The sequence below is a fragment of the Macaca thibetana genome, chromosome 3, assembly GCF_024542745.1.
Source record: "Macaca thibetana thibetana isolate TM-01 chromosome 3, ASM2454274v1, whole genome shotgun sequence".
NCBI classification, from domain to species: Eukaryota; Metazoa; Chordata; class Mammalia; order Primates; family Cercopithecidae; genus Macaca; species Macaca thibetana.
This window is the reverse complement of record NC_065580.1, coordinates 9,705,622-9,732,877: the sequence shown is the minus strand read 5'-3', so window position 1 is coordinate 9,732,877 and position 27,256 is coordinate 9,705,622. Positions and strand designations below refer to the sequence as shown.

The window sequence follows — 27,256 nt, the reverse complement described above, 5'->3', positions numbered from 1 at the left end:
AACCCGGTCTTGATCTTTTTTTTTTTTTTTTTGAGACGGAGTCTTGCTCTGCCGCCCAGGCTGGAGTGCAGTGGCGGGATCTCAGCTCACTGCAAGCTCCGCCTCCTGGGTTCAGGCCATTCTCCTGGCTCAGCCTCCCGGGTAGCTGGGACTACAGGCGCCCGCCGCCTCGCCCGGCTAGTTTTTATTTTTGTATTTTTTTTTTAGTAGAGACGGGGTTTCACCGTGTTAGCCAGGATGGTCTCGATCTCCTGACCTCGTGATCCGCCCGTCTCGGCCTCCCAAAGTGCTGGGATTACAGGCTTGAGCCACCGCGCCCGGCCCGGTCTTGACTTTTGAGTAACCGAGCTCTCCTGGTGCCCACACTCTGGCCGAGAGTGCCAAGCGGCGTTCTCCCTCCCGCCGCACGGGGGCACTATGGAAAGCCTGCGCAGTGAGGAAGAGCGGCTGGAGCCTGTCTTGCGCCGGGGAGGTCGACGCTCCCAGAATGCACCTGGCATCAACACGGCGGCGGCGGCGGTTTCCAGCAGGCTCCGGGGCGCTGTGCAGACAGGAACGCAGCCGGGGGCTCTGAGGCTTGGTCCAGGTGTTGAGGGGCGACTGGAGCCATGGCGGAGTCGGCGCCTGCTCGGGTAAGAGGCCCCGGCGCGCGGGCTCGAGGGCGCGTTGGGGATGGCGGAGTCCCCTGCCCGGGGCGGGGCTTCGCGGTTTGGACGCCGCCGGGGTCTTGGTTTCCCGGGGCTGCAACTGGCGCGGGTGAACGGGAACCCTCTCCTCGCGACCCCAGTGCTCTGCCCTTTTTTCCCTCTGCTTCCTTCTGCAGCGGGGTCGGAGCCTTGGCGCCGTGCGCCCTTGCCTAGAAACTTCTCCGAAGGTTGTTTTAGGTTGGTGGATGTGTGACCCTGCCCACACGTTTTCTCTTTCGTGCCAAAAGAGCCCGTTCCCAGGTTGGAGCGGGGACGCAGGATGGAAACGGTCTCCGTCGCTACGAGTGAGCTCTCCCACTGCCCCGGAGACCCCAGGACTTGCCTGTCTGCGACCACCTCCTCCTTGGTCCTGTGTGTTGCCCGTTTCTCCCGTGCTGCAGATTTCTGTCTTGGGGTTGCAGCCACAGGTTGAAGTCAGCCTGGGCTGCTGCTTCTTGGGGACAGGTGTTATCTACAGTGTAGTTGCTGCATTTTGTATTTTGTTTGTAGAGCTGTCCAAACTCTCTCCTTCACCGTCCCCCCGCCCCCCATCGACCATCCCCATTCTGGGAATGTCAAGATACGGAGCTTGGTGTGAGGAAAATCCTATTTGTGTGGAGTCACGAAACGAGTTCAGCCGTAACTTAGCTCTCAGCTATCCATTTGGGTGATTTTAGGCAACTGTGTTCGCCTCTCTGGGTCTCTTTCGTTTTCTTAACTGTAAATCGAGAGTGTAGGAGTAGTTGCTAGATAATCTCTAAGGCTCTAAGGTTCCTTCCAGCTCCGACATTCTCATACTATTCCAAAGTAGTGGTTAATTTAACAACACTGGAGGGTTTGCAACGGAAAAGGCAGCTGGAATTGAATTGATTTTTAATGAAGTGTTCCTTGGTCCAGAAACACTTTGAGAATCATGTTAGATCTTTGTGAGAATGGAGGGCTAAGGAGATTCTGTGGGAAAATTTGACCATGAGCAGGGTGCACTATATTTGATTCTTGTAGAAAGTGCGTTAAGAACTAAGAAGGGAGGGATTGGAAGACTTAGAGAACACAGTATTTGCTTTCAAGGAAGTTAACAGTTGAATTGGGAAGGCAAGACACAAATGTTTACATTATTAACCTCATCTGACTTCTGTAAGCTAGGCTGAGCCAGTCAAAGACGGCTTTTCCACAAGATCTAGTTAGTGTTTGAGTCCGGCAAGAGGACTCTGCCACAGTTCTTCCTGCCAGGTCACTCCACAGTTACTTACATGTCATCAGTAGACCTTGTTAGGAAGAAGCCTTAAAGAAACCACAGGCCAGGCACAGTGGCTCACGCCTGTAATCCCAGCACTTCGGGAGGCCGAGGCAGGAGGATCACGAGGTCAGGAGTTGAAGACCAGCCTGGCCAATAGGGTGAAACCCCATCTGTACTAAAAATACAAAAATTAGCCAGGCGTGGTGGTGCGTGCCAGTGGACCCAGCTACTTGGGAGGCTGAGGCAGAAGAATCGCTTGAACCCGGGAGGCGTGGAGGTTGCAGTGAGCTGAGATCGTGCTACTGCACTGCAACCTGGGTAACAGAGCGAGACTCCGTCTCAAAAAAAAAAAAAGGCCGGGAGCAGTGGCTCACGCCTGTAATCCCAGCACTTTGGGAGGCCGAGGCGGGTAGATCACGAGGTCAGGAGATCGAGAGCATCCTGGCTCACATGGTGAAACCCCGTCTCCACTAAAAACACAAAAAATTAGCCGGGCGTGGTGGCGGGCGCCTGTAGTCCCAGCTACTCGGGAGGCTGAGGCACGAGAATGGCGTGAACCAGGGGAGCGGAGCTTGCAGTGAGCCGAGATCGCGCCACTGCATTCCAGCCTGGGTGACAGAGGGAGACTCTGTCTCCAAAAAAAAAAATAAATAAAAAAAATAAAAATTCCACCACAATCCCAAACTATGCCTTAAATAACATTAATTTGTCGTTGTAGAACTTATTCAAATTGTTCTTGAGCCTGTTTCTCTTCTCAGACATCTCTTCAGGTGAGGATTCTATGTCTGTCGTTTGACAGACCAATTATAGGTGCCCTGGTGAAACAACTAAAAATGCTGGAAAACCCTGCACATAAATGCATTTGAAATGTATTTTAGTAAAGAATACTTGGAGCCCCAAAACTTAAGCGAAAGAGGGAAATGGAAAGTGATTAAGAGTTCTGAAGCCAACTTTGAGGGCATTGGCTGAACATCATCTTTGGTGTTTATGATTCAAGAGACCTGCAAAATAGAACACAAATCTCAGAGCCTAAGATGGAAAGTCTGAGACGCTCCCTAACCCAGTCCCATGAAACAGAGACTTCAAAGGGCAACATTCTGTGTAAGGGTGAACTGAAAGTAAGGTCTGACCTTCAGATGATTGCAAAGAAAATTGTTAAACCTTGGCACTGAGATTACAGGCGTGAGCCACCATGCCCGGCCATAGTTTCTTTTCTTATCTTTTTTTCTTTTTCTTTTTTTTATTTGAGAGAGTCTTACTCTCTCGCTCTGGCTGGCGTGCAGTGGAGCAATCTCAGCTCCCTGAAACCTCTGCCTCCCAGGTTCTAAGCGATTTTCCTGCCTCAGCCTCCAGAGTAGCTGGATTATGGCAGGCGTCACCATGCCTGGCTAATTTTGTATTTTTATAGAGATGGGATTTCACCATGTTGGCCAGGCTGGTCTCTGAACTCCTGACTTCAGGTGATCCACCTGCCTCAGCCTCCCAAAGTGCTGGGATTACAGGCATGAGCCACTGCACCCAGCCTAAGGCAGAGGGATTTCTTAAAAGCAACCAAAAAAAAAAAAAAAAACTACCTTGAAATGAAGTACAGCAAAATTAATGGGGGCCAGCTTCTCAACAGCACCCATGGAAGCCAGACAACAGGAAAATGATGTTGTCAGTAGGCTGAAAGAAAATAACTATAATCCCATAGTTTTATATGCAGCAAAAATATGTTTCAGAAACAAAGATATAATGAAGACATTTTCAGACAAATTAAAAATGACAATTTGCGTGGCCGGGCGCAGTGGCTCACTCCTGTAATCCCAGCACTTTGGGAGGCCGAGGCGGGCGGATCACAAGGTCAGGAGATCGAGACCACGGTGAAACCCCGTCTCTACAAAAAAAAAATACAAAAAAATTAGCCGGGCGCGGTGGCGGGTGCCTGTAGTCCCAGCTACTTGGGAGGCTGAGGCAGGAGAATGGCAGGAACCCGGGAGGCGGAGCTTGCAGTGAGCCGAGATCGCGCCACTGCACTCCAGCCTGGGTGACAGAGGGAGACTCTGTCTCAAAAAAAAAAAAAAAAAAAAAAAGACAATTTGCTACCAATACACTCTTAGTAAATTCTAAAGTACATACCTCAGGTAAAATGAAAATTATCCCAAATAGAAAGTCTGAAAATGTAAGAAGATGTGATGATGCATGGAAATGGTTAAACCTAAACAAATAGTGACTTAATAAAACAGTAACAGTTTCTTGTTGTGTTAAAAACAATTAAAATACGTGATGGCATTGGTGTAAATATGAGGAAGAGATGATCAGAATTAAACTGTTTAAAGGGCTTTGTTAAAGGGCCTTCTATGTATATTTCCCATAATTTCTAGGATACTTGCTAAGCAACTAGAAATTGGTTGTATAATTTACAGATTAGAAAGGGGGATAATAGAATAAGAAAAAATTAAAAGAAGACAAGAAAATAGAGAAGAAAGATGGGATACACAGCACAAAAAAAGATAAATAAAAACTAATGAACAATTACAATAAATGTAAATGAATGAAATGTTCAAGTTAAAAGGCATAGATTGTCAGGATGGGGGAAAAACCCAACTAGATGGTTTAAAAGAGATACAACTGGCTGGGCACGGTGGCTCACGTCTGTAATCCCAGCACTTTGGGAGGCCAAGGTGGGTGGATCATGAGGTCAGGAGATTGAGACCATCCTGGTTAACACAGTGAAATCTCATCTCTACTAAAAATACAAAAATTAGCCGGGCGTGGTGGTGGGTGCCTGTAGTCTCAGCTTCTCGGGAGACTGAGGCAGGAGAATGGCATGAACCCAGGAGGCAGAGGTTGCTGAGGCAGGAGAATCACTTGAACTTGGGAGGTGAAGGTTGCAGTGAGCTGAGATTGCGCCACTGCACTCCAGCCTGGGCGACAGTGCGAGACTCGGTCTCCAAAAAAAAAAAAAAAAAAATTAGCTGGGCATGGTGACTTGCGCCTGTAATCCCAGCTACTGAGGAGGCTGAGGCAGGAGAATCGCTTGAACCTGGGAGGCGAAGGTTGCAGTGAGCTGAGATCTCACCACTGCACTCCAGCCTGGGTGACAGAGTGAGACTGTGTCTCAAAACAAAAACAAAAACAAAAAACTAAAAGATAGGGATATAGAAATAAATATAAAAGGACTTGAAAAAATATGCCAAGCAAATACTAGTCAAAAGAAAGTTGGCTGGGCGTGGTGGCTCACGCCTGTAATCCCAGCACTTTGGGAGGCTGAGGTGGGGGGATCACCTGTGGTCGGGAGTTTGAGAGCAGCCTGACCAGCATGGAGAAACCTCGTCTCTACTAAAAATACAAAAAAATTAGCCAGATGTGGCCTGTAATCCCAGCTCCTCGGGAGGCTGAAGCAGGAGAATCGCTTGAACCTGGGAGGCAGAGGTTGCGGTGAGCCGAGATCTCACCATTGCACTCCAGCCTGGGCAACAAGAGCGAAACTCTGTCTCAAAAAAAAAAAAAAAAAGAAAGTTGACTTAAATATATTTAGTATCTCTAGAGATAGAAGGCTACTACTACTTTTGTAATGGTAAAAGACTCAATTTACCAGCTAGATACAAAATTGCTAAACCTGTATGCACCTAATTACATAGCCTAAAAATATATAAAACGAAACTGACAGAACTACAAGGAAGATTCACTGTTATAATAGGAGATTTTAATACAACCTTAGTATTTTATCAAATAGAAAAGAATTATAAAGGTGTAGTGCATCCAGTAGAACTTTCCAAGATGATAGAAATGTTCTGTTCTGCACTGTTTAATACAGTAGCCACTAGTCACATGTGGCTTTTGAGCACTTGAAATGTTAGCTAGTATGATTGAGGAACTGAGTTTTAAATTTTATTTATTAATTTAATTTAATTTTTTTTTTGAGACAAACTCTCACTCTACCCAGGCAGGAGTAGAGTAGTGCGATCTTGGCTCACTGCAACCTCTGCCTCCCAGGTTCAAGTGATTCTTCTGCCTCAGCCTCCCGAGTAGCTGGGATTACAGTTATGTGCCACCACACACGGCTAATTTTTGTATTTTTAGTAGAGACAGGGTTTCATCATATTGGCCAGGCTGGTCTTGAACTCCTGACCTCAAGTCATCTGGCTGTTTTGGCTTCCCAAAGGGTTGGACTTAACAGTCATGAGCCACTGTGCCCGGCTAATTTTATTTAATTTTAACCAGCCACGTGTGACTAGTGGCTATTATATTGGAAGCACAGGTACAGAAATGATTATTTTTATTTTTACCTTTTTTCTGAGACAGAGCCTCACTCTATTTCCCAGTCTGGAGTGCAGTGGTGTGATCTCGGCTCACTGCAAGCTCCACCTCCCGGGTTCACGCCATTCTCCTGCCTCAGCCTCCCAAGTAGCTGGGACTACAGGCGCCCACCACCACGCCTGGCTAATTTTTTTGTATTTTTAGTAGAGATGGGGTTTCACCATGTTAGCCAGGATGGTCGCTATCTCCTGGCCTCGTGATCCGCCCACCTCAGCCTCCCAAGAGGCTGGAATTACAGGTGTGAGCCACTGTGCCTGGCCAGAAATGATTATTTTTTTATCCATATATCTATCAGTATGTAATATCAAAGTGTAGAGACAAAAAAGAGAGGAGGCAAACATAAAAACCTATTGGGAATGAAAATGTGTGCATTCCATGTCTGTTGGTTGATGCTGGTGTGTAGACTGAGATCGCAGGTGAGACCATGGAACAGAACACTTCATGCACCCTCTTCATGTGGCTTGGGATTTCTCAAGGGATTCTAGCACCTGGCTGCCTGTGATTTGCCCCAATAGACAGAGAGTGGAGCAGAGACAAACATCCATGTGCCACCCTCCTTTAGTTGCAGATTCATGTGTAAAGTAGATGACGATGTCTTAAGCCACTAAATTTGGGGATTATTTTTCATACAGGAGTTGATGATTGGAATAGATACCTAGGGAATATGTTAAAACATTGAAAGATATTAAAATGGAGTCTCAAAAGATTGGACATGGTGGCCCATTCCTATAATCCTAGCACTTTGGGAGGCTGAGGTGGGTGGATCATTTGAGGTCAGGAGCTTGAGACTAGCCTGGGCAACATGGTGAAACCCTGTCTCTACTAAAAATACAGAAAAATTAACCAGGTGTGGTGGCTCACACCTGTATTCCCAGCTACTTGGGAGGCTGAGGCAGGAGAATCACTTGAACCTGAGACGGAGGTTGCAGTAAGCTGAGATCATGCCACTGCCCTCCAGCCTGCAGCCTGGGTGACAGAGCGAGAGACTCCATCTCAGAAAAAAAAAAAAAAAGGATTTGCATACTATGTTTATGAATTGAAATTCATTGGCCGGGTGCAGTGGCTCACGCCTATAATCCCAGCACTTTGGGAGGCTGAGTTGGGCAGATCACTAGGTCAGCAGATCGAGACCATCCTGGCTAACACGGTGAAACCCCGTCTCTACTAAAAACACAAAAAATTAGCCAGGCGTGGTGGCGGGCACCTGTAGTCCCAGCTACTCGGGAGGCTGAGGCAGGAGAGTGGCATGAACCCGGGAGGCGGAGCTTGCAGTGAGCCGAGATAGCGCCACTGCTCTCCAGCCTGGGCGACAGCGAGACTCCATCTCAAAAAAAAAAAAAAAAAAAAAAAAGACTGATTATAAAGGGATATGAGGGGACTTTCTTGGATGATGGAAATATTTATATAATATTCTCCTGCTTTGACATTCTAATAGGCTACAATCCCTAGCCCTTGGCAGCCACTGATCTGATTTCTATCCTTATAGTTTGCTTTTTTCCAAACATGTAAATGAAACACAAATGTAGCCTTTTGTGTCTGAATTTTTTTTTTTTTTTTTTTTTTGGAGTTTTGCTCTTGTTGCCCAGGCTGGAGTGCAATGGTGCGATCTCGACTCACCGTAACCTCCACCTCCCAGGTTCAAGTGATTCTCCTGCCTCAGCCTCCTGAGAAGCTGGGATTACAGGCATGCGCCACCCTGCCTGGGTCATTTTGTATTTTTAGTAGACATAGGGTTTCTCCATGTTGGTCAGGCTGGTCTCAAACTTCCAACCTCAGGTGATCCGGCCGCTTCGGCCTCCCAAAGTGTTGGGATTATAGGTGTGAGCCACGGTGCCCGGCCCTTTTTTTTTTTTTTTTTTTTTTTTTTAAGGTGGTCTCCCTCTGCCACTCAGGCTGCAGTGCAATAGTGCAATCATGGTTCACTGCAACCTTGAACTCCAGGGCTCAAGTGATCCTCCCATCCTCAGCCTCCCAAGTAGCTGGGAGTACAGGCACATGCCACCACGCCTGGTCATTTTAAAAAATTTGTGGAGGTGGGGTCTCACTTTATTGCCCAGGCTGATCTCGAATTCCTGGGCTCAAGTGATCTACCTTAGCCTCCCAAAGTGTTGGGATTGTAGGTATGAGCCACCATGCCTGACCTGTGTCTGATTCCCGTCACTTAGCATGTTGTAACACATGTCAGTGATTTTGGTTCCTTTTTATTACATAGTAGTAGACTTAGTAGTCGAAGTGGTAGTCTACTACTAAGTAGCAGGCTTAGTAGTCTACTAAGCTATATAGGAAAAATACACTAAATATCTAATACGGTATATAATGAAGTGTCTTATATAGTGTATTTGTTTCCTAGGGCTGGTATAACAAACTGGGAAGCTTAAATAACAGAAATGTATTGTCTCACAGTTCTGGAGGTTAGGAGTCTGAAATCAAGATGTTTGCAGGGTTGGTTCCTTAAGAGGTTTGTGTTTCTCTCCTGGCTTCTGGTGGTCCCATGTGTTTTCTTGGTTTGTGGCAGCATAACTCCAGTCTCTGCCTTAATCTTGACATGGCCCATTATGTATTGGTGTAACAGAATACATGAAGTTAGGTAATTCATGAAGAAAAGAGGTTTAGTTGGCTCATAATTCTGGTGGCTGGAAAGTTCAAGACTGGGCAGCTGGGCCTCAAGCTGCTTAAACTCATGGCAGAAAGTGGAAGGGCAGCAGGTGTGTGTAGAGATCACGTGGTGACAGAGGAGGCAAGAGAGAGACCGAAGAAGTCAGACTGTTTAACAGCCCACTCTAGTGGGAACTAATCCGTCCCTGCCAATGACAACTCACCCCTGTGGGAGCGCATTAATTTATTTATGAGGGATATGCCCTCATGATCCAAACACCTCCCACGAGACTTCACCTCCCAACACTGCCACATTGGGAATAAAATTTCAGCATGGGTTTTGGTGAGGCCAAACCATAGTAGACATCTCCCTGTGTGTGTGTGTCTCTGTGTCTAAAGGTCCTCTGTTTTAGGGACATCAGTCATTGGATTAAGGCCCATCCTAATGACCTCATTTTAACCTGATTACCCTTGGAAATACCTTATTTCCAAGTAAGATCACATCCTGAGGTGCTGAGGATTAGGGCTTTACTATATTATTTTGAGGAGACACAGTTCAACCCATGACATTGGATGGATCACAATTTTTTCATCCATTCACTGGTTCGTGAACATGTGAATTGTTCCCATCATGTTAGATAATTCAAAACAGAAGACAAGAAGAAACTTAGTTTAATCATTCTTTTCAACCTCTTACTATGTGGAAGAGGAGGGGGCGTATTCCTTTGCACAGATTGTCACCTATGTTCCTGTCTGGAAAACGTGCTACTAAGCACAGAATGCTGGGCCACAGAAAGAGGAGACTCATAGACTTAAAGTAGAAGCAAAACAAACATGATGGCATGTATATATCTAGTTTAATATTTTGTTTTGTTTCACTTGTATTTGTTTTTACATTGAACTTTTAATCTTTTGCGGGAGGATGTATTTAAGCTTTTGTCTCATGTGTTCCATGATGAATTAACTGACTTGAGTAACTAGAGTAGGTCATGGCCAAACTTAAATGTTCAGTTCTGCACCAGTCAGTTTCCTTTTGTCCCATGTTCTCTGGACCACGACCCCTGGCTCCAGCAGTTCTTTCCGAGATACTTCCTCTCAGTGTCTTGGTCTTGGTGGCCTCACTGTGGTTTGAAAAGCAGCCATGAAAGAACATGAAGTTTGCAGAGGGAGTTAGGACTGAAGCGAACGTGCAGGGAGACAGTAGAGGGACAGCTTGGGGAAGACTTCCCGAATGTTGATTTCAGTAATTTTAGCTTCTACGACAGCGATTTTCCTACTGTCAGAGACAGCTCATTAAAGTGAAAATTATAGGGAAAATGTCAGTAGACTTAGTCACATCATTTCAGTAAATATTTTTTAAGGATTTATTCACCATCCCAGCTGCTAGAGTGCAAAGATGAATGGATTAGATCTCGTAGGTCCTGCTGAGGAATTTTGTCTTTATTGTGGGGAGCCATTGAAAGTTTTCAAACAGGGGTGACATGATCAACTATGAAGTCTGGCAGGGATGTGGAGGCAAGATAAGATGTAAATGACATCTTTTATCATATAGTCCAAAACGTTAAATAAAAATAGGTTTAAAATGAACACCGATACAGGAGTCTCAGAGAATATGCTAAGCGTAAAACGTAGGTAACAAAACATGCACACTGTAATTTCACTTTTGTTGAAAAAAATAAAAGATGAAAAAAAAGCCTACAGGAAATACACCAAAATTCAAACAGCTTCCTTCCCTCCCTTTCTCCCTCACTTCTTTCCTTCCTGTTTTGAGACAGGGTCTCACTCTGTTACTCAGGCTGGAGTGCAGTGGCACGATCTTGGCTCACTGTAGCCTCAACCTCCTGGGCTCAAGCCATCCTCCCACCTCAGTGCCCCAAGTACCTGGGACTACAGGCATGCATCACCATGCCTGGCTAATTTTTTTTTTTTTTTTTTTTTGAGACGGAGTCTTGCTCTGTTGCCCAGGCTGGAGTGCAGTGGCACGTGTCAGCTCACTGCAAGCTGCAAGCTCTGCCTCCTGGGTTCATGCCATTCTCATGCCTCAGCCTCCCGAGTAGCTGGGACTATAGGCGTCTGCCACCACGCCCGGCTAATTTTTTGTATTTTTAGTAGAGACAAGGTTTCACCTTGTTAGCCGGGATGATCTTGATCTCCTGACCTTGTGATCTGCCTGCCTCGGCCTCCCAGAGTGCTGGGATTACAGGTGTGAGCCACCGCGCACGGCCTGCTCCTGGCTCATGCCCGGCTAATTTTTTGAACTTTTTCTTAGAGACAGGGTTTGCCTTGTTGGCCAGGCTGGTGTCAAACTCCTGAGCTAAAGTGATTCAGCTGCCTTGGCCTCCCAAAGTGTTGGGATTACAGTTGTGAGCCACTGCGGCCAGCCCTAACAGCCTATTTCTGTGTGAGAATATTTTGTATAATATTTTCTTTCTATTCTTCAGCATTTCCCAACATTATTAATGCAATATCTACATATAATTTTTAGTATCAATAAAAGACATGCTTTTTTTTTTTTTTTTTTTTTTTTTTTTGGGGGGGGGGATGGGGTCTCGCTCTGTCATCCAGGCTGGAGTGCAGTGGCGCGATCTCGGTGCACTGCAAACTCTGCCTCCCGGGCTCATGCCATTCTCCTGCCTCAGTCTCCTGAGTAGCTGGGACTACAGGTGCCCGCCACAACGCCCGGCTAATTTTTTTGTATTTTTAGTAGAGATGGGGTTTCACCATGTTAGTGAGGATGGTCTCCATCTGCTGACCTCGTGATCCACCTGCCTCGGCCTCCCAAAATGCTGGGATTACAGGCGAGAGCCACCACGCCTGGCCCAGATGTGCTTTTTTTTTTTTTTTTTTTTTTTTTTTTTTAAATTAAAAGAAACTAGGTAACTCTAAGCACTGATAGACTTGAACATTGCTTTCTTTACTTGATGTTTGGAAGTGACATTTTCTGACTCTGTGTCTTTGATCTTTCAGCATAGGAGAAAACGACGCTCCACACCTTTAACTTCTTCTACACTTCCTTCACAAGCAACAGAGAAAAGCTCCTATTTTCAGACCACCGAGATCTCACTCTGGACGGTGGTGGCTGCTATTCAGGCTGTGGAGAAGAAGATGGAGTCCCAGGCTGCCCGGCTACAGAGCCTGGAGGGACGCACGGGGACAGCTGAGAAGAAGCTGGCTGACTGTGAGAAGATGGCCGTGGAGTTTGGGAACCAGCTAGAGGGCAAGTGGGCCGTGCTGGGGACCCTGCTGCAGGAGTACGGGTTGCTGCAGAGGCGGCTGGAGAATGTGGAGAACCTGCTCCGCAACAGGAACTTCTGGATCCTGCGGCTGCCCCCGGGCAGCAAGGGGGAGGCCCCCAAGGTAGTCTCATTGAGGATTAAAAGTTAGAAGAGAAGGGGGAGCCAGCCCTTTAATATGTAAGCACCTCAGTTGCTGGCTTTTCTGTCATAGCTGTGAGTCGGTGTGCCATTGGTGATTCCAGGTGTCCAGGTCACTGGAGAATGATGGCGTCTGTTTCACGGAGCAGGAATGGGAGAATCTGGAGGATTGGCAGAAGGAGCTCTACAGAAATGTGATGGAGAGTAACTATGAGACACTGGTCTCTCTGAGTGAGTAGCAGTTTTCTCCCTAGAATTCTGTCTCAGACATACTACAATTCCTGGCCGGTAGCTTGTAATTCAGACTACACCTGTGGCTCTTGTGGCTGTGGGTCCTCTGTTGGCTTCCACGGGTGGAGAAATGCAAGTCTCTAGGTCCTCCCATTTACAGAGACTTTTGGAAAGCTCTCGGCGTTGTGCCTTTCGTGTTTCTTTTCTGTGGTCACATAGTCTGTTCTTGATAGTATTTTCTAATAAATAAAATGTCATATACCCTACAGTGTGATATGGCTAGGGTTCCTCATGTTGTTTTTTGATTTGTTTTATCTTTTTTTTTTTTTTTTTTTTTGAGATAGAGTCTAGCTCTGTTGCCCAGGCTGCAGTGCAGTGGCGCGATCTTGGCTCACTGCCTCCCAGGTTCAAGTGATTCTCCTGCTTCAGCCTCCCAAGTAGCTGAGATTACAGGTGCCCACCACCATGCCCAGTTAATTTTTGTATTTTTGGTAGAAACAGGGTTTTACCGTGTTGGCCAGGCTGCTCTTGAACTCCTGACCTCGTGACCTGCCCGCCTCGGCCCTGCAAAGTGCTGCTATTACAGGTGTAAGCCACTGCGCCAGGCCTGTTTTATCTTTTTTTTTTTTTTTTTTTTTTTTTTTTGAGACTCTGTCACCTAGGCTGGAGTGCAGTGGTATGATGTCGGTTCACTGCAGCCTTGACAGCTTGGGCTCAAATGATTCTCCCACCTCAGTTTTCCAAGTAGCTGGGATTACAGGCATACGCCACTGCGCCTGGCTAATTTTTAAATTTTATTTAGAGACGTGGGTCTTACTATATTGCCCAGGTTGGTCTTGAACTCTTGGGCTTAAGTGATCCACCTGCATCGGCCTCCCAAAGGGATTACAGGCATGAGCCTCCGCATGTGGTCTCCCATGCTGTTTTTAATATTTAAGACTATTTGAGATGGGTATGGTAGCTCACATCTGTAATCCCAACACTGGGAAGCCAAGGTGGGAGGATAGCTTGAGGCTAGGAGTTTGAAACCAGCCTGGGCAACATAGTGAAATCTCTTTTGCTTAAAAGAAAAGAAAAAAGATGATTTGACAACCCTTTGTTACCTTGGATGAGGCAGGCAGCACAGGCTGACCGAAAGCATTTTCTTGGTGTTTGGCCAGAATTATAGCTGGTCATTGTGGTCTCAATGATTTTTGCTTGTTGATTAGAAGTGCTACTTAATAGGTATAAGTCTTTATATGCAAAATGTTACCTATTACATAATAAATGCTTTTTGTTTGGTAGACAAAGTCTTTTAAAACCTAGGTACATGGAGGAGTGTCAAGTGCCTGGAGCAGAGTAAGAGGTAAAGAAAATAGAAAATGGGCCAGAAAAGTGACCTTGTAAGCTTGATTGGGTCACATGCTCTCATTGGGACTGTTTCCTTGTCTGTCCCAGTGTCCATCTTACCTTGCAGTGCCTTAGCAAGGATGAAATTAGATCCCCCAAAAGGAAGCATTGGCAAGACTTAAACTGCACACACGGAGAGGCAGAGGTGGGTGGTGGTGCCATCAGGGGCAGTGGTAGCTCTGTAACCTGCCTGCCTGAGCCACAGGCCCTCTAATGGAGGAGCACTGGAGGCAGCAGCTAGCCAAGTCAGTTGTTAGGATTGGCCAGAATTTTATAATTGTCCCAAACTGCTAGGGGAGACTGACACGAGCAGTAGCCTTTGAATCTGTTGAAGCTTTAGTATTTTCTCCCTGCCATTGGTCACCTTGGTCATTGGCAGCTGATCAGTGTGCAGTGAGCTTTTGCTCTCTCCTGGACTCACACCGTGCTGTTTCCCCACCCAGAGGTCCTTGGCCAGACAGAGGGAGAAGCGGAGTTGGGTACAGAGATGCTGGGTGACTTGGAAGAGGAAGGTCCTGGTGGTGCCCACCCAGGTGAGTGGCTGTGGAATATTCTGTTCCCTTCCATAGCCCTCTGCAGCCTAGAGTGAGCTTTCCCATGGCTGACCTGCCAGGTGCTGACTTGGTAAACTCATCTGGCTTTGCTTGTTCTGGACTCCTTTATGATTGTTGTTAGTTCAGCTGTTACATGTGCCTCAACTCCTACCATCCTATGGGGTCTTTAAGACTAACGGCCACATCAATCACTCTTCTTCATGCCCTACAGAATAGAGTACCATACTAGGCGGTAGTCAAAACCTGCCGGAGATTGAGTGTGGGCATGTCAGAGCTTCAGGAGGGAAGGCAGTGCAGGAAAAGCACTTGTCACTAGGTAATTTGGGAGGTTATGGAGGAAGAACAGAGCTGGACATGAATTTTTAAGCTGTAGGTTTAGTTTGTCTTTAATCCTTCAGATGTGTTATTTTAACACTCTTAATTTAGTATAGTTGTTACAGTGTATTCTGTCATTTTTCCCAGAGATTAAATATAAATTTGTAGACAAGCTTGGAGAACTATAGTTTACAGTATTTTATAAGAGTAATGCATTGATATTTCCAGTCAACATTGGAAAAACTATACATGAATAGTTTTATACAAGTCTTGGAACCTAGCCAGTGTCATCCTCCTCCATGTTGTCCTAATTCACTTATTTCTGGGGTGCTTCTGAAATTGACAGATGTTTGTTTGGTCCTGAAGAAACCAAAGGTACTAGAATGTGATCTTTTTTGTTGGTCTTCTTCCACTTTGCAGCAGGTGGGGTCATGATCAAACAGGAGCTACAGTATACACAGGAAGGCCCTGCGGATCTTCCTGGAGAGTTCTCATGCATTGCTGAAGAGCAGGCTTTCCTGAGCCCGGAGCAGACTGAGCTCTGGGGTGGTCAGGGCAGTTCTGTCCTCCTGGAAACAGGTCCCGGGGACTCGACTCTACAGGAGCCTGTTGGTAGTAGAGATCCTAGCAGCAGCAGAACTGTGGGCTGCCCGAAGCAGAAATCTCATAGGCAGGTACAGCTGGGCCAGGAATGTGGGCAGGGCCTGAAGCTGAAAAAGGACACTTCCCGCCCCTACGAATGTTCTGAGTGTGAGATCACCTTCCGCTATAAGCAGCAGCTGGCCACACATCTGAGCAGCCACTTGGGGTGGGAGTCTTGTACACCTGAGGAGCCAGAGGAGAGCCTTAGGCCCAGGCCACGGCTGAAACCGCAGACCAAAAAGGCCAAGCGACATCAGTGTGATGTGTGCCTGAGGAGCTTCAGCTGCAAGGTGAGCCTGGTGACCCATCAGCGTTGCCACCTGCAGGAGGGGCCCAATGCCGGCCAACATGTCCAGGAGAGGTTCTCACCCAACAGCCTGGTTGCCCTGCCTGGCCACATCCCTTGGAGGAAAAGCCGGAGTTCCCTCATCTGTGGTTACTGTGGCAAGAGCTTCAGTCACCCATCTGACTTGGTGCGGCACCAGCGCATCCACACGGGTGAGCGGCCCTACAGCTGCACCGAGTGTGAGAAGAGCTTTGTCCAGAAGCAGCACCTCCTGCAGCACCAGAAGATCCACCAGCGGGAGCGGGGCGGGCTGGCCCTGGAGCACGGAAGGCCCAATGGCCTGCTTTAAGGGTGCAGCCCCTCGCCCGTCTGGGGGGCGGAGGGGGGTGGCATTGGTTCCCCCAAAGAGACACTGCAGTCAGGGACTGAGTTCTTCCTGAGGGCAGTTGTTTCTGATTTGCCTTCCCTTGTCCCAGTACCAAGCCAAGCCCAAAGGCTGTCCTGAAAACCCCGTGGAAGAAGAGTCCAGGCCAGGTCTTTACCCTGCTGCCAAGTTTGCTGTTTCTTGGCACCTTCAGGTCTCTGGTTTTCTCATTCATGCCAGTGCTTGTGGGCTGGGGTTGGCGTTCTGACCCCACAGGGACTAGTGGCTGGTTCCAGGGCTCGTCCTGGCATTTCATGTCTTCCCATGGGGTTGAGTTGGGCCACAGGGGTGAGCAGCTGCCTAGAAGAGTTCTGGGAAGTGTAACCCTCCTTTTTTTCTTGTTTTGTAATCTCTTTGTCTAATAACAAGTAGAACAAATAATTTAAATGAACTGCTTAACCCTACTCTGAAGAACCTTTTTTGGAATTAGATTTTAGTTAATTTTTTAAAGAATACAGCCCAACGCTTTTTTTTTTTACATTTTAAGAGTTGTAGAAGTTGTTCCTCACTTGGGGACTGGACCTGCCCTCTAGGAGGGAATTGTTAATGGGGCTCTTTTAGCCCACTGACGCTTACTTAGGCCAGAGAGCAGGGGACACGGTGCTAGGTTCCCTCGTGTGGTGCTTGGTGCTCTCAAATTGTCTGAAAAGGACCAAGAGGAAAAGAGTCGGAGGGGTAGACCCTGCAGCGCCTGTTGAGAAGAAAGATTCCAGTGAAGTTGCTGATGGTATGGCTGTGGTCTGGGACTTACGGTGTCTCAGCATACCCCTATCCTCTTCCCACCTCCTCCTGGCTGTGTTCTGCAGCCTCCCAGAGTAGAAAACAACTTTGTTACTTAAGGTTGTTCATCTTGTACTAGTGGTTATTTGAGTTTGTTCCTATTACATCAATCCTTACTTGAGGTGGTTCAGATTACAGTTTCCAAATGCATTCTGAGATTGCCTATTCCAGAGAGGGTAGAGAAAAAGCACACAGATGCTTGTCTCAGGAGTGTTGAATGTGTGCCCCGCTGCTGTCTGGGGGGATGGGAGTGGGCTCTGGGGTCATATGTGAACATCCCCTTGGATGATTTGCAGTTGCCTAGAATAAAACTTGCTACTAGCAAAAAAAAAAAAAAAAAAAAAAAAAAAAAAGTTCATACTGGATGTTTTTCTCCATCTGTCAGAACACTCTCCTGGGGCCAAGGTGGAGGAGAGGCACCTGACCTGGAGTGATGGCAGGGAAGGACTGATGGCACAGCCTGACCTGCACTTTCACTTAAACCTAGGACAGAAAACAAGATATGGCATGGGTGAGAATATTCAGGGGACCTGGAGACAGTCTGGGTGATGGCTTTTGGGAGGTAGAAAGAGTAGGTGAAATGTGGGTACCCCAGGGAGTGGCAGGCAGCTGTTACGAGCATTGGCTTAGATATATGCCTAGCCATCTGGATCCATCTTAAACACAACGCTGAGGGGAAAAGATAAGAAATTGAGATCTACAATATAACACCATTTATATAAATAAAAAATGCATGCACACAATACATTTTGTAAGAACACTTAGGACCAACGGAGACACGTTAAAGACATTACAGTTTTCCATGGGGAGAGTGAACAAATAGATAGAAGGAAACTTGGGTTACTATAAGGCAGAGGTCCCCAAACTTTTTGGCACCAGGACTGGTTTCATAGAAGACAGTTTTTCCACAGACAGTGGTGGGAGATGGGATGGTTCTGGAATGAAACCGTTCCACCTGAGATCATCAGGCATTAGATTCTCATAAGGAGCGCACAACCTAGATCCCTCTCATGTGCAGTTCACAATAGGGTTCATTCTAAGAATTTAATGCAGCCACTGATCTGACAGGAGGCAGAGCTCACTTGCTGTGTGGTCTGGTTCCTAACAGGCCATGGACCAGTATTGATCCACAGCCCAGGGGTTGGGGCCCCCTGCTATAAGGTACAGGATTGTCTTACTACAGAAACTGAACATGGTGGGAGTCCTTGTAGGGCTGGCACCGTGCGAGGTGGGTAGTAGCTTCATCAGGAAAACCTTTGGAGTTTCTTTCCTAAGTTTCTTCTGCAGTCTTTTCTTACCCTCAAGCCTTTGCCTTATAGATACCCCCTCTGTCCTGTCCTTAGTTACTCTTACTTCCCAATTGTTGAGCATTCTAATGTGACCAGCCTTAGGCCTTGCATTGTGGGGAAAAGTGAAGCACAGAATATGGTCCTACTTCTCCAATAAAGTTAAGTTTTCCTTGAGGCTGGGAAATAATTGTATCAAGAAATTGGACTCCTGCTGACACTTGTTGAATACTTGTGTGCTAGGCACTATTTATTTCCATGAAAACAAGTCCTCATAGTTTTGGGTGGTGAGTATGATTTTACCTAATTTTCCATATGAGATGTGGGAGGAGGCCTGAGAAGTGAAGTAAGATGGCAGAGGTGATGGAAACCCAGACCATCTTGCTTCAGAGCTGCACACTTGGCTGTGGGGTGGTATTGCTTCTGTAGTTAAGAACTCAGTGTCAAAGCTGGATTCTATGTCCTGAAGTGTGGGCTCTCAGCTGGCGGCAGCAGCAGCAGTAGCATCCCCTAGGAGTGTGAAATGGTGCAGACTCAGGCTCCACCTAGGCCCCCGAATCAGAATCTGCATCTCAACAAGCTCTCCAGGTGGTTCTGTGCATGCAGAGGCACTGTCTTAGGGGATAGGAAGGACTCGCCTCTTCTTGCCTGCTTCTGCCATCCTTCATTGAAAGCCTGTTCTGCCAGGTGCTGAGGAGAAAACAGGAAATGGACTGTCAGAAGGACAGGGATGATGAAGTTAGATTGAAGTCAACAGGGAAGAATTAAATGCCAAATGTTAGTGACTCATCTCTCCTGCCTTTTCTACCCTTCTTGTTCCCAAAGTTAAGGTCCTAGTCATCATTCACCTGAGCTTTTCAGTAACCAGTAGGTCTTCTGCTCTTAGTCACATCCGTTTTGATTCCAGAGTTAATGTCCTTGCACACAACTGGATGTAGACTTTCCTCAAAACCTTGCAATGGCTTTCAGCAGCTACTGATAATGAGCAGTCTTTTTAGTATAGAGCTCAAGACTCTGACAACCTGCATCACCCTGCATTTTTTTCTCTTTTCACTCTATGCTGCTGCCACATTGGGCTTCCTGTCATTCATTCATTCATTCATTCATTTAAAAAAAATTTTTTTTGAGACAGGGTCTCTGTTGCCCAGGCTGAGTGTGCCATCACAGCTCACTGCAGCCTTGACCTCTTGGGCTCAATGGATCCTTCCATCACAGCCTCCCGAGTAGTGGGGACTACAGGTGTGTACCAACCACACCCAGCTGATTTTTGTACCTTTTGTAGAGACAGGGTCCCACTATATTGCCCAGGCTGGTATCGAACTCCTAGGCTCAAGCGATCCTCCTGCCTCAGCCTTCCAAAGTGCTGGGATTACAGCTGTGAACCACCACGTCTGGCTTCCTGTCTTACTGAATAAGCCGTGCTCTTTCCCTCTCTGCAGTGTCGTCCTCTGAACCAAACACTATTTTTCACTGTTCTGGTTTATAAGCCCCTTCTGTGAAAGCTTCCCTCATCCATTTCTTTCATTGACCAAATACATATTGAGCCCCTGTTATCTAGGCACTGTTTTAAATACACATCAATGAACAAAATGAAGATCTTTGCCCTTATTGAGTTTATGTTCTTTCAAAATCAGTTTTCTTCCTTTACTGCACCTTTGCACAGCCCTTTCCTAGGTGAGGACAGTATTCTGTTCTGCCTTAGAGTTTTGTTCACTCACAAATATCTGAGTATCCTCCCTGTGCAGAATTCTACAGAGGGGTACAAGGATAAATCTTGCTCTTGGACTTACAGGCTGCTAAGGGGATATAAGAGAATAGTAATGTCTTCAGATAAGTGAGGGTAAAAGGCTGTAAGCATTCAGAGAACAATCATTTTAGATATGAGACATTGGGTAGACTTTGCCATAGGTGGTATTTGAACTGGCCTTTTAAGGATGGCAGGAAGGACATTCTAAATGGAGGTGACATGACCAAGTGAGGAGACATTATGGGGCATGTACAGAAGAGGAGTTCATCCAATTTGGGGAGGGTGGAGTGTGAGAAGGAGAGTAGTGGGTGTTACAGTTGGGTCAGGCTTCAAGGAGTCTGGATTTTATTCAGTTGGTAATGGGGAGCTGAAGCATTTTGAGCAAAAGAGTGACCCGATTCTAGCTGTGATTTGGGAATACTAGTAAGAATTAGCTGGGCGCGGTGGCTCACGCCTGTAATCCCAGCACTTTGGGAGGCCGAGACGGGTGGATCACAAGGTCAGGAGATCGAGACCACCCTGGCTAACACGGTGAAACCCCGTCTCTACTAAAAATACAAAAATTAGCCAGGCACGGTGGCGGGCGCCTGTAATCCCAGCTACATGGGAGGCTGAGGCAGGAGAATGACGTGAACCTGGGAGGTGGAGCTTGCAGTGAGTGGAGATCGCACAATTGCACTGCAGCCTGGGCGACAGAGCGAGACTCCGTCTCAAAAAAAAAAAAAAATTATACTGTGCTTTTTGGGGGTTGGGGTGGGGTGTGGGATATGCTAGGTTTCGAATGAGACCAAGGAAGAGTCAGTGAGGACTTACCTGATTGGGTGCAGCTGCGAGGGAAGGGAGCAATAGGTAAGACCAAGACACAGTCACAGGATGTGACGCTGTGGGGAAGAAGGGACCATGTCTTTTTTTTTTTTTTTTTGAGACGGAGTCCTGTTCTGTTGCCCAGGCTGGAGTGCAGTGGCGCGATCTCAGCTCACTGCAAGGTCCACCTCCTGGGTTCAGGCCATTCTCCTGCCTCAGCCTCCCAAGTAGCAGTAGCTGGGACTACAGGCGCCCGCCACCACGCCCGGCTAATTTTTTGTATTTTTAGTAAAGATAGGGTTTCACCGCGTTAGCCAGGATGGTCTCCATCTCCTGACCTCATGATCCGCCCACCTCGGCCTCCCAAAGTGCTGGGATTACAGGCAGGCGTAAGCCACCTCGCCCAGCCCCAGGAGGGACCATGTCTTAATCCTGTCAGCCTCCACAGCTCTCAGCACAGGTGCTTGGCACATAGGTGCTCAGCAAATGTTTGCTGAATGAGAAAGTATAATGGATGTTCACAGAATAGGGAGCTTGGTGTTGTCTGAAATAGGAAAGGCTTCTATGGAAGAAGGGAGACTTGGTTGTACTTCTGGTCTCCCTCTACTAATGCTTCCGTTCCTAACATCTTTATAATTCTGTGTGGGTCCACCTCCTAATCTAAATTACATTCCTGGTTTGGACGATGAGGGAGCCACAGCAATTCTGTCTCTGACCTGCCCCTATCTCTTGGCTGAGGATGTTCTGGTGGGGACAGTGGCACTTGAGTGTGCTGACCTCTTGAGTGACCCTAGGTGCTACTTTGATGGCCCTCAAACTGTGACAACCCCACCTTCTGGAGGTGGAGTCACCCTTGTTACTCCACGGACTGGGCCTCCACTGGATGTTGTTAGTGCACCCAGAGATAATCAGGCCCTGGAAATCTGATCCCCAAAAAAGCAAACTCACAAGAGACAGATTAAAGATGAATGTAGGCTGAGCATGGTGGCTCATGCCTGTAATCTCAGCACTTTTGGAGGCCGAGGTGGGTGGATTGCCTGAGGTCAGGAGTTTGAGACCAGCCTGGCCAACAACATGGTGAAACCCCGTCTCTACTAAAAATACAAAAAATTAGCCTGGCATGGTGGCGGGCACCTGTAATTCCAGCTACTCGGGAGGCTGAGGCAGAAGCTTGAACTTGGGAGGCGGAGGTTGCAGTGAACCGAGATCGTGTCATTGCACTCCAGCTTGGGCAACGAGCGAAACTCCATCTAAAACAAAAACAAAAACAAAAAAAACCATGTAATTTTAATTTATATCAGAGCTGACTTGACACGCTGGCTGGTCTGCTCAGAAACCACATTATGGTGCAAAGTGTTCATTTATTAAATATATTTATAGAATCTGAGCATGGGAATGGGAGGTAGCTGTGGGACCCTGATAAACAGTGTCAAGGTTTTCAAACTGGTCACCAGGCCAATAGAACCAGCATTTCTTGGGAACTGGTTAGAATTGCAAATTTGCATCACTTTCATCCCCTCCTGCTTCAGACCTAGAAATGCTGAGGTTTGTGCCTAGCATTCTGTGTTTTTAACAAGCACCCCCAGTGAACATGATGCACGCTCAAGTTTGAGTACCACTGACTTAAACTTTTTTTCTAAAAAAATGAAGACTAGCTGTCAAACATTATAGCACCCTTTTCTCAACAGAGATTGAATTCTAGCGTTTTTGTCTCCAGCCCATTTTCCTGACCCTTTTTTTTTTTTTTTTTGAGAAGGAGTCTCGCTCTGTCGCCCAGGCTGGAGTGCAGTGGCGCGATCTCGGCTCACTGCAAGCTCCGCCTCCCGGGTTTACGCCATTCTCCTGCCTCAGCCTCCTAAGTAGCTGGGACTACAGGCGCCCGCCACCTCGCCCAGCTACTTTTTTTTTTGTATTTTTTAGTAGAGACGGGGTTTCACCGTGTTAGCCAGGATGGTCTCGATCTCCTGACCTCGTGATCCACCCGTCTCGGCCTCCCAAAGTGCTGGGATTACAGGCTTGAGCCACCGCGCCCGGCCCTGACCCTTTTTTTTGATACGGGGTTTTGCTCTTGTTGCTCAGGCTGGAGTGCAATAGCGCCATCTCGACTCACTGCAACCTCTGCCTCCCCGGGTTCAAGCGATGATCCTGCCTCAGCTTCTAGAGTAGCTCACCACCACACCCAGTTAATTTTTTGTATTTTTAGTAGAGATGGGGTTTCATCATGTTGGCCAGGCTGGTCTCAAACTCCTGACCTCAGGTGATCCATCGCCTCAGCCTCCCAGACTGCTGGGATTACAGGCGTGAGCCACGGCTCCTGGCCCATTTTCCTGACCCTTTCTGTTTGCATTGGGCCTTAACTGTTACTCTATAACGTCACCACTTACTAGTATTTTATAATAATAGATTGTACTGATCCCTGATAAGATCCTACGGATGCTCTTAATGTCTTCAGTGCATATTTGCAGTTTGTGTCTTAGGTTGGGATAGTTCAACAAGCATTTCCAAAATGAATAATGCCAAATATTGATTTCACTTGTTACCTTAAAGTAACACGTCCTAACCTTTCCGCAAACTCTAGGGGTGCACCTTACTTAGGGTCTCAGATTGTGTTTTTTTCTGATAGTTGACCACGCTTTTGCTTGGCTCAAATATTGGTGAAAATAATTTCTCACCCCCACAAAAAAAGAAAAAACAAACCAAAACCAAAACCAAAAAAAAACACCCCAAACAAAACCAAACACAGAAAGAAACAAAACTGCAGATTTCTAGCGGGAAGAGTTTGCCAGCTTGTTGGACAAATACTGTGAGATGAATGGGAAATACGGAAAAGACAGAAAACAAAGCTTCAACTGCATACAGCACATTTAGTTCAATGTGCCTCAGCACAGGCTGAGGAAAATGGGTCCTGCGGTTTATTCAAGATACCTCAGGGCCTAAATGAGGGATGGACTGATTCACACTTGCTGTGATCCGCAGCCTGGACCAAAGCTACAGAAGGGTCCTAGTGGGTGGCTGAGGACTTTCCCTGGGTGGGCCCTGGGAGGAGGAAGGGACCCCAGCGTCCCCAGGAGGGGAGGGCAGGCTTAGGAGGAAAAAAAAATCCTACAATCTTCACCTTTGTTCTGTAAAACATAAAAGAGTTTAAAAACGTTCATCTAAGTTTCCTTGGCTTCTCCCTGGGTACACACGTATCCTTTTTACTTTCCCCAACTCAGTTCTGTGGTGCGTGGGAGGCGCTGCAACAGAGTCTCGGTCCGGACTGGAGCCCCGGCGAGGGACGCCCCGGTTCCCCACGTAGCTTTCCCTCGCGAGGTTTCGCACTTTCCAGCGCGGCTCCTTCCCCCAGCCCTCCCGGCTCCCGCGTGGGACGCAGAGAGGGGTTGGGTGCCGCGCTGGCCCGGGAGTGGCTTATGCCTGACGGAGCCCGGATGGAGACCGTGGGACGCCCGCCCCGGCGTTGACTCCCGCGCCCCGGGTGAGGGTGGGCGGCCGCGCCTGGGTCCCGGACGCCGCGGGCGCTGAAGGCCTCGGGTGGGCGCGGCGCGGTGGCCGCGGGCGTGCGGTCCTACGGGCTGCAGGGGGCGCTGTGCGCGCCCTCAGGCTCGGCCGCCGAGCGCAGCTCTTTTTAAAAGGGACAGCGGGGCACGTGGCTCGGGACGCAGTTCGCGGCCCCCCGGCAGTAGCTCCCAGGCTAGGCGGGTCCCGTTCCGCCTCCGGTGTCGCCGCCGCGCCGCCCCGGGGCCCGACAGGCCGGGTCCCGGGACTGCAACCCAGCGAGGGACGCGGGTAGCCATGGCCGAAGCAGCGCCTGCCCGGGTAAGCGCCCTGGGCCCCGCGGACGCCGGGAAGGCCCAGGCCGCCGCTGCGTGAGCCCGCGCGAGGGACTCTGGCCGCGCGGGGCCGCCCGGCGAGAGGGCCCTGCGCGCAGCCTCCGCGCTCGCCGCCCCCGGCCCATCGCCCGGCCCGCGTCGAAGGCATTGACCGGGCGGCCCAAACTCCAGGCCCGGCGGGCGGGGCCCCGACGTCAGCGACGGACGATCCGGCCCTTCTGCGGCCTCTGCCAGCCCGGGCCTCAGAGTCACGCTCAGCGACTAGGAGGCCGCGCCTTGGAAGCATTGTTCCATTTGAGGCCCCGCGGCGCCCCCATAGCAGGCTGGGCGGGCAGGGGCAGCAGGCCCCACGGGACAGTCGCGGAGGCTGAGATGGGAAGGGACTGGCCCAGGGTCACGCATCTGTTAGAGGCGGGAGCCTCACGCCGGGGCAGGGACTTTGGAATTAGACACTTTAAAACGCCTCATAGTCTACTTTTGCCAAAGAGAAAGATTTAAGTGTCGTTTACAAGAGAGATTGTAGATTAAAAAAAAAAAAAAATAAGTGTAGCAGATTTTATTTAAATTTTTTTTTTTAGAGGGAGTCTCGCTCTGTTGTGCATGCTGGAGTGCAGTGGCACGATCTCGGCTCACTGCAAGCTCCGCCTCCCAGGTTCAAGGGATTCTCCTTGAACTGGGACTCTCCGTGTAGCTGGGACTACAGGCGCCTGCTACCACGCCTGGCTAATTTTTCTATTTTTGATAGAGACGGAGTTTCACTATGTCGGCCAGGCTGGTCTTGAACCCTAGACCTCGTGATCTGCCCGCCCCGGCCTCCCAAAGTGCTGGGATTACAGATGCGAGCCACTGCACCCTGCCGTTTAAAATTTTTTAAATTAAAAAATGATATATATATATGTATTTTTAGACAGGGTCTCTCAGCCAAGCTGGAGTGCAGTGGTGGGATCTCATCTCACGGCAACCTCTGCCTCTGCCTCCCGGGTTCAAGCGATTCTCCTACCTCAGCCTCCCAATCCCAAGTAGCTGGGATTACAGGCACAGGTGCCTGTCTTTTTTATATCTATCTATCTGTCTGTCTATCTATCTAGATATATATCTATATGAATAAGTTTGTTCATAAGAATAAACTATAAGTATTTCTATACAGAATTTTTCTCCTGGAGAAGGAAGAATCACATCAGTTTTTTTCTGCATCTTCATCTGTATAAACTAGGCCAGTTTAACAGATTTTAGAATATTGGTTTGATATTGTGCAGTTTGTCCAATTGGGAGATTATAATCCTTTGGCCATTTTTGACATACTAGAAAACGCTTGTAAAGAGCTCAGTAGATGATACCTACTGTTATTAATACACCTCAGTGAAGGTTTTGAAACCTTGATTTTTCTGGATACTTTTATTAAAGTAGAACTTCCTCTCCCTCCTCTTTACTTAGTGAGTGTGGTGAGCTTCTTTTTGGGTTCCCTGAGTGCAAGGGAGAGAAAAAACATTGGGGATTCTGCAGGTTTATAGTCCTGTTGCCTGGGAAGAGGGGGCCCTAGGAGGTGACGTCATCCACTCCTCCTAGCCTGGAGCTCACAGCTTTACTACCTTTCAGCTCACTCCTGTCCACCTGCTCCTTTCCCAATGCCTTCTTGCAGCACTTGAGATCCCAAGAAACTTCCCAAAAGGGACAGATTTGCCCTGGTCTCTTGTTAGCCCATCCTATCACACTGTTGTTATTTATAAGTATTCCTATACAGAATTTTTCTCCTGGAGAAGGAAGAACCCCATCAGTTTTTTTTTCATCTTCATCGTACGTTTACTATGATAGGTGTTCAGTAATTGTCGTTGAACGAATGAAGCAATTATAGATGATTAGTGCTAGGAAGGAGGGAACAGTGAAAGTCTCTAGGATGCGTAGTCTAAGCAAGACTCTTAAAGACCAGAGGGACTCAGGCATACAGAGGATGCATATTGAGAGCTGACACGAAGGTGGAGGAGGGCCGGGTGGGTCCTCGGAATCCACAGGAGGCCGGCATGGCTGGAGCGCGGCAGGAACTGGATGGCTCAAGGTCAAGAGAGGTGGGCTGGGCCATGAAGAAGTCTAGATCTTATGCCAGGTGCACTGGGAAACTACTGAAGAGTTTTAAGCAGGGGACTGCAATGATCTATTTGTGTTTTTAAAAGATTACCAGGCCGGGAGTGGTGGCTCATGCCTGTAATCCCAACCCTTTGGGAGGCTGAGAAAGGCGGATCACAAGGTCAGGAGTTTGAGACCAGCCTGGCCAATATGGTGAAAGCCCGTCTCTACTGAAAATATAAAAACCAGCTGGGTGTGGTGGCGGGTGTCTGTAGTCCCAGCTACTCGGGAGGCTGAGGCAGGAGAATCGCTTGAACTCGGGAGGTGGAGGTTGCAGTGAGCTGAGATTGCGCCACTGTACCCCAGCCTGGGCGACAGAGCAAGACTCTGTCTCAAAAAAAAAAAAAAAAAAAAAGATTACCGGTTACTCTGTGGAAAGGGTATTGTCGTGGAGAAGGCTGGAAGTGGGGGAGAAGGCTGGAAGTGGGGAAATCAGGTAGGCAGGACCGCAGTGGCCGAGGCCAAGCAAGGTGATGGGGACTTGGACTAGACACTGGCAGTGGAGAAGGAGAAACATCGATGGATTTGAGGTAATTTTGGAAGTTAGTACCCTGTGGTGATTTAACCATGAAGCATGAATGAAATTGAGGGGTGAGATGTCGATTTGTCTCTCCAACGAGGCTTTTAGCAGCACCAACCAGGACTGTGCCCAT

At 48.0% G+C, this 27,256-nt stretch overlaps 4 protein-coding genes across 6 annotated transcripts in view; 2 read left to right on the top strand and 2 right to left on the bottom strand.

Annotated features, from left to right (window-relative positions):
- ZNF425 (zinc finger protein 425) overlaps positions 1 to 27,256 on the bottom strand; it is a 370,402-nt gene that overhangs the window by 132,807 nt on the left and 210,339 nt on the right. The window lies entirely within an intron of this gene.
- PDIA4 (protein disulfide isomerase family A member 4) overlaps positions 1 to 27,256 on the bottom strand; it is a 415,254-nt gene that overhangs the window by 233,706 nt on the left and 154,292 nt on the right. The gene's annotated exons all lie outside the window — the stretch shown is intronic.
- On the top strand, positions 468 to 16,684 carry ZNF212 (zinc finger protein 212). Of its 2 annotated transcripts, none has more exons than XM_050785888.1 (5): positions 468 to 632; positions 11,788 to 12,177; positions 12,299 to 12,425; positions 14,258 to 14,347; positions 15,107 to 16,684. In XM_050785888.1, exons 1-5 carry the CDS (start codon positions 609 to 611, stop codon positions 15,958 to 15,960), a joined length of 1,485 nt encoding a protein of 494 aa, XP_050641845.1. In that variant the 5' UTR covers positions 468 to 608; the 3' UTR covers positions 15,961 to 16,684. The 2 variants fall into 2 exon arrangements, with proteins under 2 accessions (XP_050641845.1, XP_050641844.1); XM_050785887.1 differs by having other exon boundaries at positions 15,104 to 16,684.
- ZNF783 (zinc finger protein 783) overlaps positions 24,288 to 27,256 on the top strand; it is a 28,120-nt gene continuing 25,151 nt past the window's right edge. The window contains exon 1 of one of the 2 annotated variants that reach the window (XM_050785876.1): positions 24,288 to 24,468. In XM_050785876.1, coding sequence (XP_050641833.1) covers positions 24,445 to 24,468 — 24 coding nt within the window. In that variant the 5' untranslated portion in view covers positions 24,288 to 24,444. Of the gene's footprint in view, positions 24,469 to 24,676; positions 27,134 to 27,256 lie in introns of those variants that run through there. The other variant, XM_050785874.1, reaches the window with a different exon arrangement.

What these genes read in the sequence shown, in the direction of transcription:
- ZNF212 (XM_050785887.1), top strand. Translation starts at nt 609, where the DNA reads ATGGCGGAGTCGGCGCCTGCTCGG. An exon ending in CGGAGTCGGCGCCTGCTCGG is followed by an intron (nt 633 to 11,787) that starts GTAAGAGGCCCC and finishes TTGATCTTTCAG; the next exon opens with CATAGGAGAAAACGACGCTC. An exon ending in TGAGACACTGGTCTCTCTGA is followed by an intron (nt 12,426 to 14,257) that starts GTGAGTAGCAGT and finishes TTCCCCACCCAG; the next exon opens with AGGTCCTTGGCCAGACAGAG.